The sequence below is a fragment of the Phyllobates terribilis genome, unplaced genomic scaffold, assembly GCF_046119375.1.
Source record: "Phyllobates terribilis strain yellow unplaced genomic scaffold, ASM4611937v1 Scaffold_3__8_contigs__length_932513732, whole genome shotgun sequence".
In the NCBI taxonomy this organism is placed as follows: Eukaryota; Metazoa; Chordata; class Amphibia; order Anura; family Dendrobatidae; genus Phyllobates; species Phyllobates terribilis.
Genome location: NW_027362763.1, coordinates 276,931,460 through 276,944,558, shown reverse-complemented (window position 1 = coordinate 276,944,558; position 13,099 = coordinate 276,931,460). Strand labels below are relative to the sequence as shown.

Below are 13,099 nucleotides of genomic sequence, written 5' to 3'. Positions count from 1 at the left end.
GGCTCTGGGAACAAGGGGAGCAAAAAACAAAAATTCAAAAACTGAAAATCCCAGGGTTGCGAAGGGGTTAAAAATCTGGCATCATATTAGTGTTAGGGCTCGTGCATATGACCATATAATCTGTTTGAGTGTGATCCAACAAAACATTGGATCGCACTCGGACCAATGTTATTCTATGGCGCACATGTCCAACTTTTCCCTCAGACAGTCTGTCAGCGGGAAAAAAATCTTTAGATGCCTGGGCTTTATCTTATATTTTGCTCACACTTAGCCATGCAAGTCAATGAGTGCGTGGAAAACATTGGACTGCAATCGGATGACATCTGTGTGCTGTTTGATTTCCACCGACAGACACAATGGAAAAGATGGAGAAATGTGTTTCTCTATCTACTCATCTGAGAGAATCAGATGACACTATGCTCACACTCTAATCAGTTTGATCAGAGTGTCATTTGGATAATTGGCCTGATTCTCTCAGATAAAAGAATCTACAGCAGACTGTGTCTAGCCAAATGCTATGCGCCCACGATGCGTTTTTTAAGCATTTCCGCAGCGGCAAAAAGCTGCAGAAACACTTAAAAAATGCATGGTAGAAGGCCTGCCATGTTCCCCAATGATAATCTGCACGTGCTGTGCACATGCTGCAGAAATTTCCTCTGCGGGTTATCACTGTGGAAAAAAACGCAGCACTACCAATTATTTTGCGGAAGCGCTGCGTTTTTGCCGTCATTGACTTGCATTGTAACGCTTGGATTCCGCATCACTGGATCTATACATGCGGAATCCAAACGTTACAATATGCGGATGGTACCCGAGTCTAGAGGACAGGAGACTCTCCTCCGGACCCGGGTACCATAGAACCTGTAAAAAAAAAGAATAAAATAAAAAATAAATATTATATTTACCTTTTGATGGCCCCCGGTCTCCTTCTCTTCCCTTGCCGGCAGCTTGCGGTGGACTGAAGGACCTGCGCTGACGTCATAGTCATGTGACGGCAGGTCCTTCAGTGTAGTGTACCGCGAGCTGCCGGTAAGCCAGGACAGAGCGAAGTAAGACTGCGGGGGCCATCGGAAGGGAAGTATAGATTTATTTTATTTTTTTTTACATTCTTTGTGGTCACACTAGTTAAATCCATGCCATTTGCATGGATTTATATAGTGTGAGCAAGTTGACAAGCACTTTCCAAGTGATGCTAAAATCGCTTGGAAAGCGCTTGACAACCCACATGCGGAAATGCATGTGAAGAATGCTTCACATCCGCATGTCCCTGGCAGGAAAAACGCATGTACAATCCGCATGCATTTTTTTCTGCCAGAGAGATGCAGAAACGCTTAGGAAAAAATCCTGAGCATTTCTGCATCGTGGGCACATAGCCTTAGACTGTCTATTGCTGGCTGCAGATATGGTTACTTGAGAATCTATCCGTGAGCTTGTCCTGATAGGTGAGATTGTAACTGTAACTAAAGGTATGGTCAGACTTTACAGCAGTTGTGCAGCCAAAGATTCACGCATTTATATAACACTAATGGCCGCACAATTGTGAAGCAAAATACTGTGAAAACTGGCTAATGTGGTTGGCAGAGTTTCGGCAGCATACAACCAGCTGATTGACAGATTCAAATGTCAGTTAACTTATTCTGCAAATGGGGAAACAATTTTTAATGATACTCAATTGATGAAATAATTTTTAATAAAAAATATATTTATTTAGGTGCAAGAAAAAAAGTTCCCAAAGGTGTCCATATTTTTTAAGAATTTCAAAACAGATTGCTGAATAGTAATCTTATGAAAATGATTTAACATATTAATGCATATGTAAATATATTGTATTTTCTGGCTAACATGGCACCAAATTTTTTAACTGTACAAACAAGTAAGAAATAATTAAACATACTGTGTACCTCTTTTTACGTTTCAGGTCTGGCCTGGAGTAACTGTGTTTCCTGATTATACCAATGATGTGTGCACTAGGTGGTGGATCAATGAATGCCTAGAATTTTACAAGCAGGTCAATTATGATGGAATATGGGTTGTAAGTAAAATATTCTGATATTAAAATTGACATATTTTGAGTAGAAATTACTAATTGCATATTAGAGATAAGGTATCGCTTTATGCAACTATAGTGTACAGTGCAAGTCAGTCCTCTATGGCTGTGGATAGGAGCTGTGCGAATTTCCTGAATTTCAAATTGTGGTTTGTCATCACTTGAGTTACGTACAGATAAAAATACATCAGGCTGGTGAATCAAACACTGTGTTGGCGAATCGTCTCTAGCATATACACACATGGACACAATGTTGGTATCCTTCTGTTAATCCCTTAGTGACAGAGCCAATTTTGACCTACTAGACCAGGCCAAACTTTTTAAATCTCACTAGTTTCACTGGTAATAACTCTGGAATGCTTCAACGAAACCAAGTGATTCTCAGATTGTTTTTTTGTCACACATTGTACATTTTGTTAGTGCTAATTTTACCACTTAAGATTTTTTGTGTATATTTCCAAAAATATTGCAATTTTCAAACTTTTCAATTTTATATCCTTAAACCAGTTAGTCATGAAGTACAAAATTATTAATAAATAACATTTACAAAAACCACACCCCTCAAATATTTCAAAACTGATGTTAGAAATGCTGTTAAACCTTTTGGTGCTACACAGGAATCAATGCAAAGTGGAATGAAAAAAATATATATTTTTTCCTCTAAAAAGTTGCTTTTTCAAGAGATAGTGTTAGGAGTTGGGCATTTGCTGGAACTGAAATGGGTTCAGAATCATCAGTGGATTCTGTGGTCTCCCATTGTGGTCCAGTCAGGGAAGATGCTGCGCAGCATCACCGTTGGTCCCAACGCCTAGCTGGTGCATGAGATGTACAAGTTGTCTCTTGGGTCTTTGTTCCTAGCAATGTGAAGCATAGGTTGCGGAGGGAAACAGGGCTACTACAGCCTAAGACCAGGATGCACTGCACTGAGCATGCCCGTGACATGGCGGACCGTGATTGGTGGTTTGGGAGTCAGCTGATCCGGTGACCTGGCACCGCCTGATTGGCCACGGGTGACGTCACCAATAATGGGACGGTGGCAGGGCTTAATCTTTAAATAGCCCGCCCACAAACATGACGGCGCGCTCTGATCATTGAGCTGAGATTGTGTTACCGTGTGGACGCTTGTATGTTAGGGCTCCACGTGCTCTCTTGCTGTTATAGCTTCGGACAGGCAGGTTTAGCTGGAGGGAGGCAGGTAGCTTAGTCTGACAGTCTAGCTCCGACAAGGGGGTCTCTATACACCCCGAGCAGACTGTGGACTCCCTATTCCTGGCACCGCCTGTGAACCACATGGAGAGATACTCCGCAGTGCGGTAGCACGCCGGCTAGGAGCACGTGAATCACACACACGTCCTAGCGCCTACTGCGTAGCCTCTGCGCAGCCAACAGGGCTAACAGGGCTATGGCTATATTATCTGTCGCACATCTCTCGTGCTGTTAACAGAGATAGTGTGAATCCCTATTCCCGTCCCGGTGTACAGTAACACGGGAGGGATTGATATATTAGCTGGTTGTTTTTCCTTCTACCCGGAAGATGTTCGGCCGCAGTCTTCCAGGCTGCATCGCGGACCCCGGGTTCGGTTGCTTTCCATTATTAATAAAGTCGTTTGCAACCATCCCCATAACAGATAGCATGACAAATTGGACCCAAAATTTGATACCTAGTTTCTTCTGAGTGCTTTGATAGTCCACATGTAGTCAGAAACCTCTGTTTGGACAAATGGTAGGGCTCGGAAAGGCAGGAGCACCATTTGAATTGTGGAACATAAATTTGTTTGAAATTGATTGTGGGCACCATGCAGCATTTGCAGGGCCCTTAAGGTGCCTAAACAGCTGAAATACCCCACAAGTGTCCCCATTTTGGGTACTACACCCCTCAATGATTTCATTCAGGGGTATAGTGTGCCACCACACAGTATTAGATAACATTAGATCGTCATATTGAAAGTTTTTATTTTTTTCACAAAAATGTTGCTTTAGTCCCAAATTTTTCACTTTTTCAAGATGTAACATGGACCCAACAGTTTGTTACTAACTTTATTATGAGCACGGTGATACCTTACATGTTGTCTAAAGGATGTGTTTGGACAAACGGCAGGGCTCGTAAGGAGCACTATTTGAATTTTGGAACACAAATTTGGCTGAAATAGATTGTGGGCACTGTGTTACATTTGCAGGGCCCCTGAGGTGCCTAAAAAGCAGAAACCTCCACAAGTGACCAAATTTTGGAAATAATTAACTTAGGGGTATAATGAGCTTGTTAATCGTGCAGGTGAAAATGAAAAGAGTTTTCTGCTAAAATGTTTTAGCCCCAAATTTGAAATGTTCACATTGAATAATAGGAGAAAATGTACCCCATAGTTTGTTATGCAATTTCTCCTGAATGTGATGTGGTCAAAAACTGCTGTTTGGGCAAATGGCAGAGCATGGAAAGGTAAGAGCTATTTGATTTTTGGACCATAAATTTGTCTGGAATAGATTGTGAATGAGCCCTGACATGCCAAAATAGCAGAAATCGCCCACAAGTGATGCCATTTTGGAATCTCGACCCCTCAAGGAATTCATATATTGGTATACTGAGCATTTTGTTTGTATACTACTGTTTGAGCACATGGCAGAGATCGGACGGGAGCACTACTTGGCTTTTAGAATGCAGATTCCATTTGAACAGATTGTGGGCTCCATTAGCTGAGCCCCTGAGGTGCTAAGACAGCAGTTACCCTTGACAAGTAACCTTGTTTTGGAAACTAGACCCATCAAGGAATTCATCTAGGGGTGTACTTTTTTTACGTACAGGTCATTCATTGTACCACAGGACTGGCATATTGTATCACAGGACTGGCGTATAGCAAATGTGGTGCCAATATTCAAAAAGGGGACAAAAACTGAACTTTGAAATTACAGGCCAGTAAGCTTAACCTCTACTGTGGGTAAAATCCTGGAGGGTTTCCTAAGAGATGCTATACTAGAGTATCTGAAGAAGAATAACCTCATGACCCAATATCAACATGGGTTTACGAGGGACCGTTCCTGTCAAACTAATCTGATTAGCTTTTATGAGGAGGCAAGTTTCGGACTGTACCAAGGAAATGTAGTGGATGTTGTGTATATGGACTTTTCAAAAGCTTTTGATACAGTTCCACAGAAAATGTTGATACATAAAATGAGAACAATGGGGATAGGGGAAAATATATGTATGTAGGTTGAGAACTGGCTCAGTGATAGGAAACAAAGTGTGGTTATTAATGTAACACACTCAGACTGGGTCTCAGTTAACTGTGGGGTACCACAGGGGTCAGTATTGGGCCCGCTTCTTTTTAACATATTTGTTAATGACCTTGTAGGGGGCATATAGAGTAGTATTTCAATATTTGCAGATGACACTAAACTCTGCAGGGTAATCAATACAGAGGAGGACAATTTTATATTATAGAAGGATCTATGTAAACTAGAAGCTTGGGCTAATAAATGGCAAATGAGCTTTAATGGGGATAAATGTAAGGTAATGCACTTGGGTAGAGGAAATAAAATGTATAATTATATGCTTAATTGTAAAACACTGGGCAAAGCTGTCACTGAAAAAGACATGGGTGTATTGGTGGACGACAAGCTTACGTTTGGTGGCCAGTGTCAGGCAGCTGCTGCAAAGGCAAATAATATAATGGGATGCATTAAAAGAGGCATAGATGCTCATGAGGAGAACATAATTTTACCTCTATACAAGTCACTAGTGGGACCACACTTAGAATACTGTGTACATTTCTTGTCTCCAGTGTATAAGAAAGACATAGCTGAACTAGAGCGGGTGCAGAGAAGAGCGACCAAGGTTATTAGAGGACTGGGGGGTCTGCAATACCAAGACAGGTTATTACACTTGGGGTAATTTACTTTGGAAAAATGAAGGCTTAGGGGTGATCTTATTACTATGCACAAGTATATGAGGGAACAGTACAAAGACCTTTCTACTGATCTTTTTACTCTGAGGCCTGAGACGGGGACAAGGGGGCATCTTCTACGTCTGGAGGAAAGAAGGTTTAATCATAATCACAGACGCGGATTCTTTACTGCAAGAGCAGTGAGACTATTGGGACTCTCTGCCGCATGATGTTGTAATGAGTGATTCACTACTTAAATTTAAGAAGGGAATGGATGCCTTTCTTGAAAAGTATAATATTACAGGTTATATATACTAGATTCCTTGATAGGGCGTTGATCCAGGGAACTAGTCTGATTGTCATATGTGGAGTCAGGAAGGATGTTTTTTACACAATGTGGAGCTTGGTGTTTGCCACATGGTTTTTTTTTTGCCTTCCTCTTGATCAACATGTTAGGCTATGGGTTGAACTAGATGGACTTAGTCTTCCTTCAACCTTTAAAACTATCTTACTATGTAACTATTCATGAAACTTTATAACATTAAGATGTGAAAACAAAAAAATTAATTTTTTTCCAGTAAAATTCTATTTCAGCACCAAATTTATAATTTTCATGAGGGGTAATAGGAGAAAATGGAACCCTTAATTTGTTATGCAATTTTTAACGAATGTGGCAGTACCACATATGTGATTGTACACTACTGTTTGAACACAATGGCAGGGATCAGATAGGAAGGAGCACTATTTAGCTTTTAGAAAGCAGATTCCATTTGAAAGATTCTGGGTCCATAAGCTAAGCTCCTGAGGGGCCAGATCAGCAGAAAACCCCACCAGTGACCTTATATTGGATATTGAGAGAGTATGTTTCATTAACTCTTTCGGCGAGCATGTTCAGGTGCTTGCCGAGTATTTTGGCGTGCTCGGCTTTTTTTACTGTCGCCGCAGCTGCAAGTGTCGCGGCTGTTAGACAGCTGTGACAAATGCAGAGATTGCCTGTCGACCTGTGAGGCTCAAAAGCAGGGGGCATTTGGATTTAGGAGCACATATTTCATTGGACTTTATTTGAGGGGGTGGGAGTCATCTTCCTTTTTCCAGAGTCTTTGTTCTATCAGTAACGTGGGAACCCCTATATTTCCAAAGACAGATGACGGACCTGAGGAGAGCTGGTTTTGTGACAGAAAAGTTAGAATTTTTTTTGGTAACATTTTAGGGTACATAATATTTTTGGATCGCTTCTAGTATAAGTCTGGAATCACATTCTTGTTTTCTACACTGAGAACTTTGTGTAAATCCCACAAAAATGAGATTTGAACAAAAGCACCAACTGAACCACTCTCTCTAAAGAGGGAGATGGAGACACTTTGGACTTCATTTGGTGTTTGTTTTGGTGGTATCAATCCTTTTAGGTGGTCACAGTACTATGACCACCTAGTGAACTAAAAAGACGCCTAAAATTATGGGACAGCGCTGGAACAGAGAGCAGACGGAGTCTAGAGTGACCCATCTGCCTCATTATAGTGAATAGTTCTGTCTGAATCGCATTTTTGGGTATTTACACGGAAACCCCGACACAAGCGCTCAGTGGAGAGTGCAGGAGAAATGTGAAAAATGAACAAATAGACAGAAATACAAGAATAGTTTTTATTTTTATTTTTGTGTGGTTCTTCATGCAGTACAAGTGATTACATGGCTTTATTCTTCTGGTCGATACAATTACAGCGATACCAAATTTATATTGGTTTTTATGTTTTGCTACTATCACACAATAAAAATGCCTTTTAATTAAAAAAATACTTTTTTCATCACCATATTCTGAAAGCTGTAACTTTTTTATTTTGTTTGCTAACTGAGCTGCGTGAGGGCTTATTTTTTGTGTGAGTACTTAAAGTTTTTTTGGTACCATTTTGGGGTATATTACGTTTTTTGATCGCTTTTTAATTCATTTTTTTAGATGCAGAACATACAAAAGCCAGCAATTAAATTTTTGTTTTTAGTTTTTATTTTTTGCACAGTTCACCATGCGGTAAAAGTGATAGGACCGATTTATTGTTCGTGTCAGTATGGTTACAGCGATACCAGATTTATTATTTTTTTTTGCTTTGCTACTTTTACAAACAAAAATCTATATTTTACAAAATTGAATTTAGTTTTGCATCGGCATATTCTGAGAGCTGTAACTTTTTTATTTGTTAGGCATTTTCATTTATTTTATTTTTTTCTAACTACTTTTAGATAGCTTTTTATTAAATTTTTTGTTTGTCCATATGATGAAAAAGCAACATATTTGGCGTGTTTTTTGTTTATGGTGTTTGCCATACGGAATAAATAGCATAATAGTTTTATAGATTGAGCCGTTCCAGACGCGGTGACACCAATTTTGTGTACTTTTCTGTTTTAATGTATATGCTGCATTTTAGTGTTGAAATGACTTTTTGTGATTAGTGTTTGCTTTTTGTGTGTTTTTTTCACTTTATTAGATATTTTACTTTACTTTTTTCCCTTTTTTGCTTAGTTAAACTATGGGACGTGTATTATTTTTACTTTGATTGCTGGTCTCATGCATTGCAGTGCTTGCATACTGCAATACGGAAGACCTTTCAGTGACTCACTGACAGAGCCTTTGAGACCCGGCTTAGAGTTGGATCTAACAGGCTACCATATCCTGTGATCTTCAGATGACCTCAGAATACCATGGCAATGATCGGCACCCACAATGAAGATTGCAGGTGGTCCATTCTGTCAAAGGTGATCTTTTAAACTGCCCTTTTAACCACTTAGATACCGCTGTCGCAATTGATCCTGATCTGTTCCAAAACCACAGGGTATCAGCTGTCATATACAGCTATCAATCGCGGGATTTTTGCCCGCTGGAAGGCGTACCACTGTCAAAAGGCATATCAGTGATTGCTAAGGGGTTAAAGTAAGAAAAAAACACAACGGTCACTGAAATAATTTTAAACTGACAAAAGTAATTCTCAATTTAAATTTACTGAATTTTACCTAATGAAAATCAGACATTGTTTTTAATTGTTGTTATTTCAGTGACCATTATGCATTTTTCTTCATTTAGCAGAAAGGTACCAACAATTTTGTCTATGTGTGTACTCTAAGTATATATCGTTATACACACTGAAACTGACTATTGCATGATCTCAAACTGCTATTAAAGAGAATCTGACATCTGATACATGCTGCCCAATCCATGGGCAGCATGAATCAGGCACTGGCAGTATGAGTTCAGCCAGTTATGCATGACTATGAAATGCTGCAATGTTTCAGAAAAAGAAATACTTTAATATGCGTATAGGCAGAGACCTTTCAATCCATGGTAGCGGACAGGAACCCACGTGTCTGACTTTTACAGTGCAGCTCGTTCCCTGGCACCTATTAACCCCTTTATGACATAGTAATAGTACGTCCCTGTGCCCTAGGCCTATTGGACCAGGGACGCACTATTATGCATGATACGATCACGCCCGCACACAAGCGGTGCGGGGCGATTGCCACCGAGTGCCAGCTGATTGTCACAGCTGACACCTTGTGCGATGTGTCAGGAGCGGTCCCGCACCACTCCCGGCACATTAACCCCCAAAATGCTGCGATCAAAGTAGACCGCAGCAATGCGGAGTAAAGCGCCAATACTCACCCCCTCTCCCGGCGTCAGAATTCGGTCACGGATATCGTCATGACAACATCCTGGTCTCCAGGAGGCAGGAAGTTGCTTTGGTCATGCGCAGTGCATGACCAAAGCAACTTCTCGCTGTGCAGCATTGACACGCTGCATAAAGTAGGGACCTGCTTCTGTTCTCTATGTTATACGGGCGATCAGGCTGCAAAAAGTAAAAGTCCCATAGTGGGACATAGTGTAAAAGTAAAAAAAGTGCCAGAAAGTAAAAAAATAAATAAATAAAAAATAATCCCCTAAAAATAAAAATATAATGTACCCATTAATAAATATTATTATGAAAAAAAAACAATCAAAGTACACATATTTGGTATTGCCGCGTCTGGAACGACCTGACCTATAAAATTGTCCTGCTAGTTAACCCCTTTATTGAACACGGTAAAAAAATAAAAATAAAAAACGAACAAAAAACAATGCTTTATCACCATACCGTCAAACAAAAAATGGAATAACACGTGATCAAAAAGATGAATGTAAATAAAAATGGTACTGCTGAAAACATCATCTTGTTTCACAAAAAACAAGCTGCTATAGAGCTCCATCATCCAAAAAATAAAAAAGTTATAGCTCTCAGAATAAAGCAATGCAAAAAAATTATTTTTTCTAGAAAATAGTTTTTATTGTGTAAAAGCGCCAAAACATAAAAAAGATATAAATGCTGCAAACGTACTGACCCGAAGAATAAAGCTGCCTTATCAATTTTACCACACGCGGAACAGCATAAAAAAAACAAAAAAACAATCACGGAATTGCTGGTTTCAGAATAGAAAGCGATCAAAAAATGTCACGTGCTCGAAAATGGTACCAATAAAAACGTCAACTTGTCCCGCGAAAAACAAGCTGTCACATGACTCTGTCGGCCAAAATATGAAAAAATTATAGCTCTCAAAATTTGGTGATGCAAAAACTAGTCTTTGCAAAAAAAAAGCATCTTTTAGTGTGACAGATATGAATCTGGTATCACTGTAATTGCACCGACCTGAAAAATAAAGTCGTCTAATCACTTACGAGGAACAGCGTAAAAAATAAACTCTATGGTTAGGGTTGTGCTAGGGTTAGGGTTGTATTAGGGTTGGGGTTAGTGTTGGGCTAGGGTTAGGGTTAGGCTAGGGTTAAGGTTGGGGTTGCATTAGGGTTAGGGTTGGGATTTTTTCAAAAGTAAAAAAGAAAAAAATGATGACAATTTGATAACATTAGGTCATCATTTTGAATAAGTTGTCATTAGTCTTGAGAGCAAGTGTTCGCTACTTGAGTTTACATCGGGTGCTCGGGTATGCACTGAGTATTGTGGGTGTTCGTGTGACATGTTTGAGTCTCTGCCCCTTATGCTTCGGGGCCAATAAAACGTTGCTGGAATCGCCTGCCATGCATGAGCAATCCTCGCATGGTTTTTTTTGGGTGTCTAACAACCATAAAGCATGCGGGGCGGGGACTCGAACATGTCACTCGAGCACCCGTGATACATGGTGCATACCTGAGTACCCAATTCACACTCAAGTAACGAGCACTTGCACTCAAGACTAATGACAACTTATTCAATATGATGACCTAATGTTATTAAATTCTGTCGTACCTCTGGGTTTAAAATGTACACTATACCCCTTTATAAAATCCTTAACATGTCTAGTTTCCAAAATGTAATCAATTGTGGGGGGTTTCCACTATTTAGGCACATCAGGGGCTCCCGAAATGCGACATCGCGTCCGCTCTTGATTAAAGCCAATTTTTGCGTTCAAAAAGTCACACAGTGCTCCTTCCCTTCTGAACCCTTCGTGCGCCCAAACAGTGTATTTTCCCCACATATGGGGTATTGGTGTACTCAGGAGAAATAGCACAACAGTTTTTAGGTTCCATTTTCTCCTCTGCCCTTGTGAAAATAAAAAATTTTGGGCTAAAAGATATTTTTTGTGGAAAAAGTTAGATTTTTTTATTTTTACAGCTTCATGTTATAAACTTCTGTGAAGCATCTGGGGTTAAGGGTGCTCACAACACATCTAGATGGTTCTCTGAGGGATCTAGTTTCCAAAATGGTGTCATTTGTGGGGGGTTTTCACTGTTTAGGCACATCAGGGGCACATCCGCTAATTATTCAAGCTAATTTTACATTCAAAAAGTCCCTTCCAAACCCTGCCGTACATCCAAGCAGTGATTTTCCCCCACATATGGGGTATCGGCTTACTCAGGAGAGATTGGACAACAAGTTGCATGGTGTAATTTTTCCTGTTACCCTTCTGAAAATGCAAAACTGGAGGCTAAAAAACATTTTTTGGAAAAAATGTGAAATTTTTATTTTCACGGCTCCATGTTATAAACTTCTGTGAAGCACCTGGGGTTTCAAGGTACTCACCACGCATCTAGATAAGGTTCCTGAGGGGTCTAGTTTCCAAAATAGAATCACTTATTGGGGGTTTCTACTGTTTAGGCACCTCCGGGGCTCTCTAAACGCAACATGGTGTCGGCTAATTATTCAAGCAAATTTTATATTCAAAAAGTCAAATGGCACTCCTTCCATTCTGAGCCCTACCGTGCGCCCAAACAGTGTTTTTTCCCCACATATGGGGTATCCTCGTGCTCAGGGGAAATTGCACAACAAATATTGGGGTCCATTTTTTCCTTTTACTCCTGAAAAAATAAAAAAAATTGAGTCTAAAGTAACATTTTTGTGAAAAAAGTTAAATGTTCATTTTTTTCTTCCCCATTCCAAAAATTCCTGTGAAGCACCCAAAGGGTTTAATAAATTTCTTGAATGTGTTTTGAGCACCTTGAGGGTGCAGTTTTTAGAATGGTGTCACTTTTGGGTATTTTCTGTCATAATGGCCCCTCAAAGTGACTTCAAATGTGATGTGGTACCTAAAAAAATGGTTTTGCAAATTTTTTTGTAAAAATGAGAAATCGCTGGTCACCTTTTAGCCCTTATAGCTCCCTAATAAAAAAAATTTGGTTCGCAAATTGTGCTGATGTAAAGTAGACATGTGGGAAATGTTATTTATTTACTATTTTATGTGACATACGTATCTCTCTGATTTAAGGGCATAAAAATTAAAATTTAGAAAATTGCAAAATTTTCAAAATTTTCACCAAATTTCTGATTTTTTTCACAAATAAACACAAGTGATATCGAATAAATGTTACCACTATCATGAAATACAATATGTCACGGTAAAACATTCTCAGAATCAGCGGGATCCGTTGAAGCGTTCCAAAGGTATTACCTCATAAATTGACAGTGGACAGATTTGTAAAAATTGGCTCGGTCATTAACGTGCAAACCACCCTCGGGGTTAAAAGGGTTAAAGTATGTTTTTCTGGGTGAGATCATACATCCTGGCTGAGAGCATACATCCAGTGCCTGACACATGTTGCCTGTGAATTGGATCAGGTTCACTTCAAAACTGGCCAAAATTCATAGATATAGAAAATCTTCATCACATTCTGCATAGCAAATTATGAGATCCACATAGAAGAATTCACATTAAATAATGCTTGCTTTTC

General features: G+C 39.7%; 1 protein-coding gene across 1 annotated transcript in view; it reads left to right on the top strand.

The window, feature by feature from the left end:
• Positions 1-13,099, top strand: part of SI (sucrase-isomaltase) — a 414,470-nt gene that overhangs the window by 175,776 nt on the left and 225,595 nt on the right. The window contains exon 14 of the mRNA XM_073674817.1: positions 1,919-2,032. Within this exon, the coding sequence (XP_073530918.1) occupies positions 1,919-2,032 (114 nt within the window). The remainder of the gene's footprint in view (positions 1-1,918; positions 2,033-13,099) is intronic.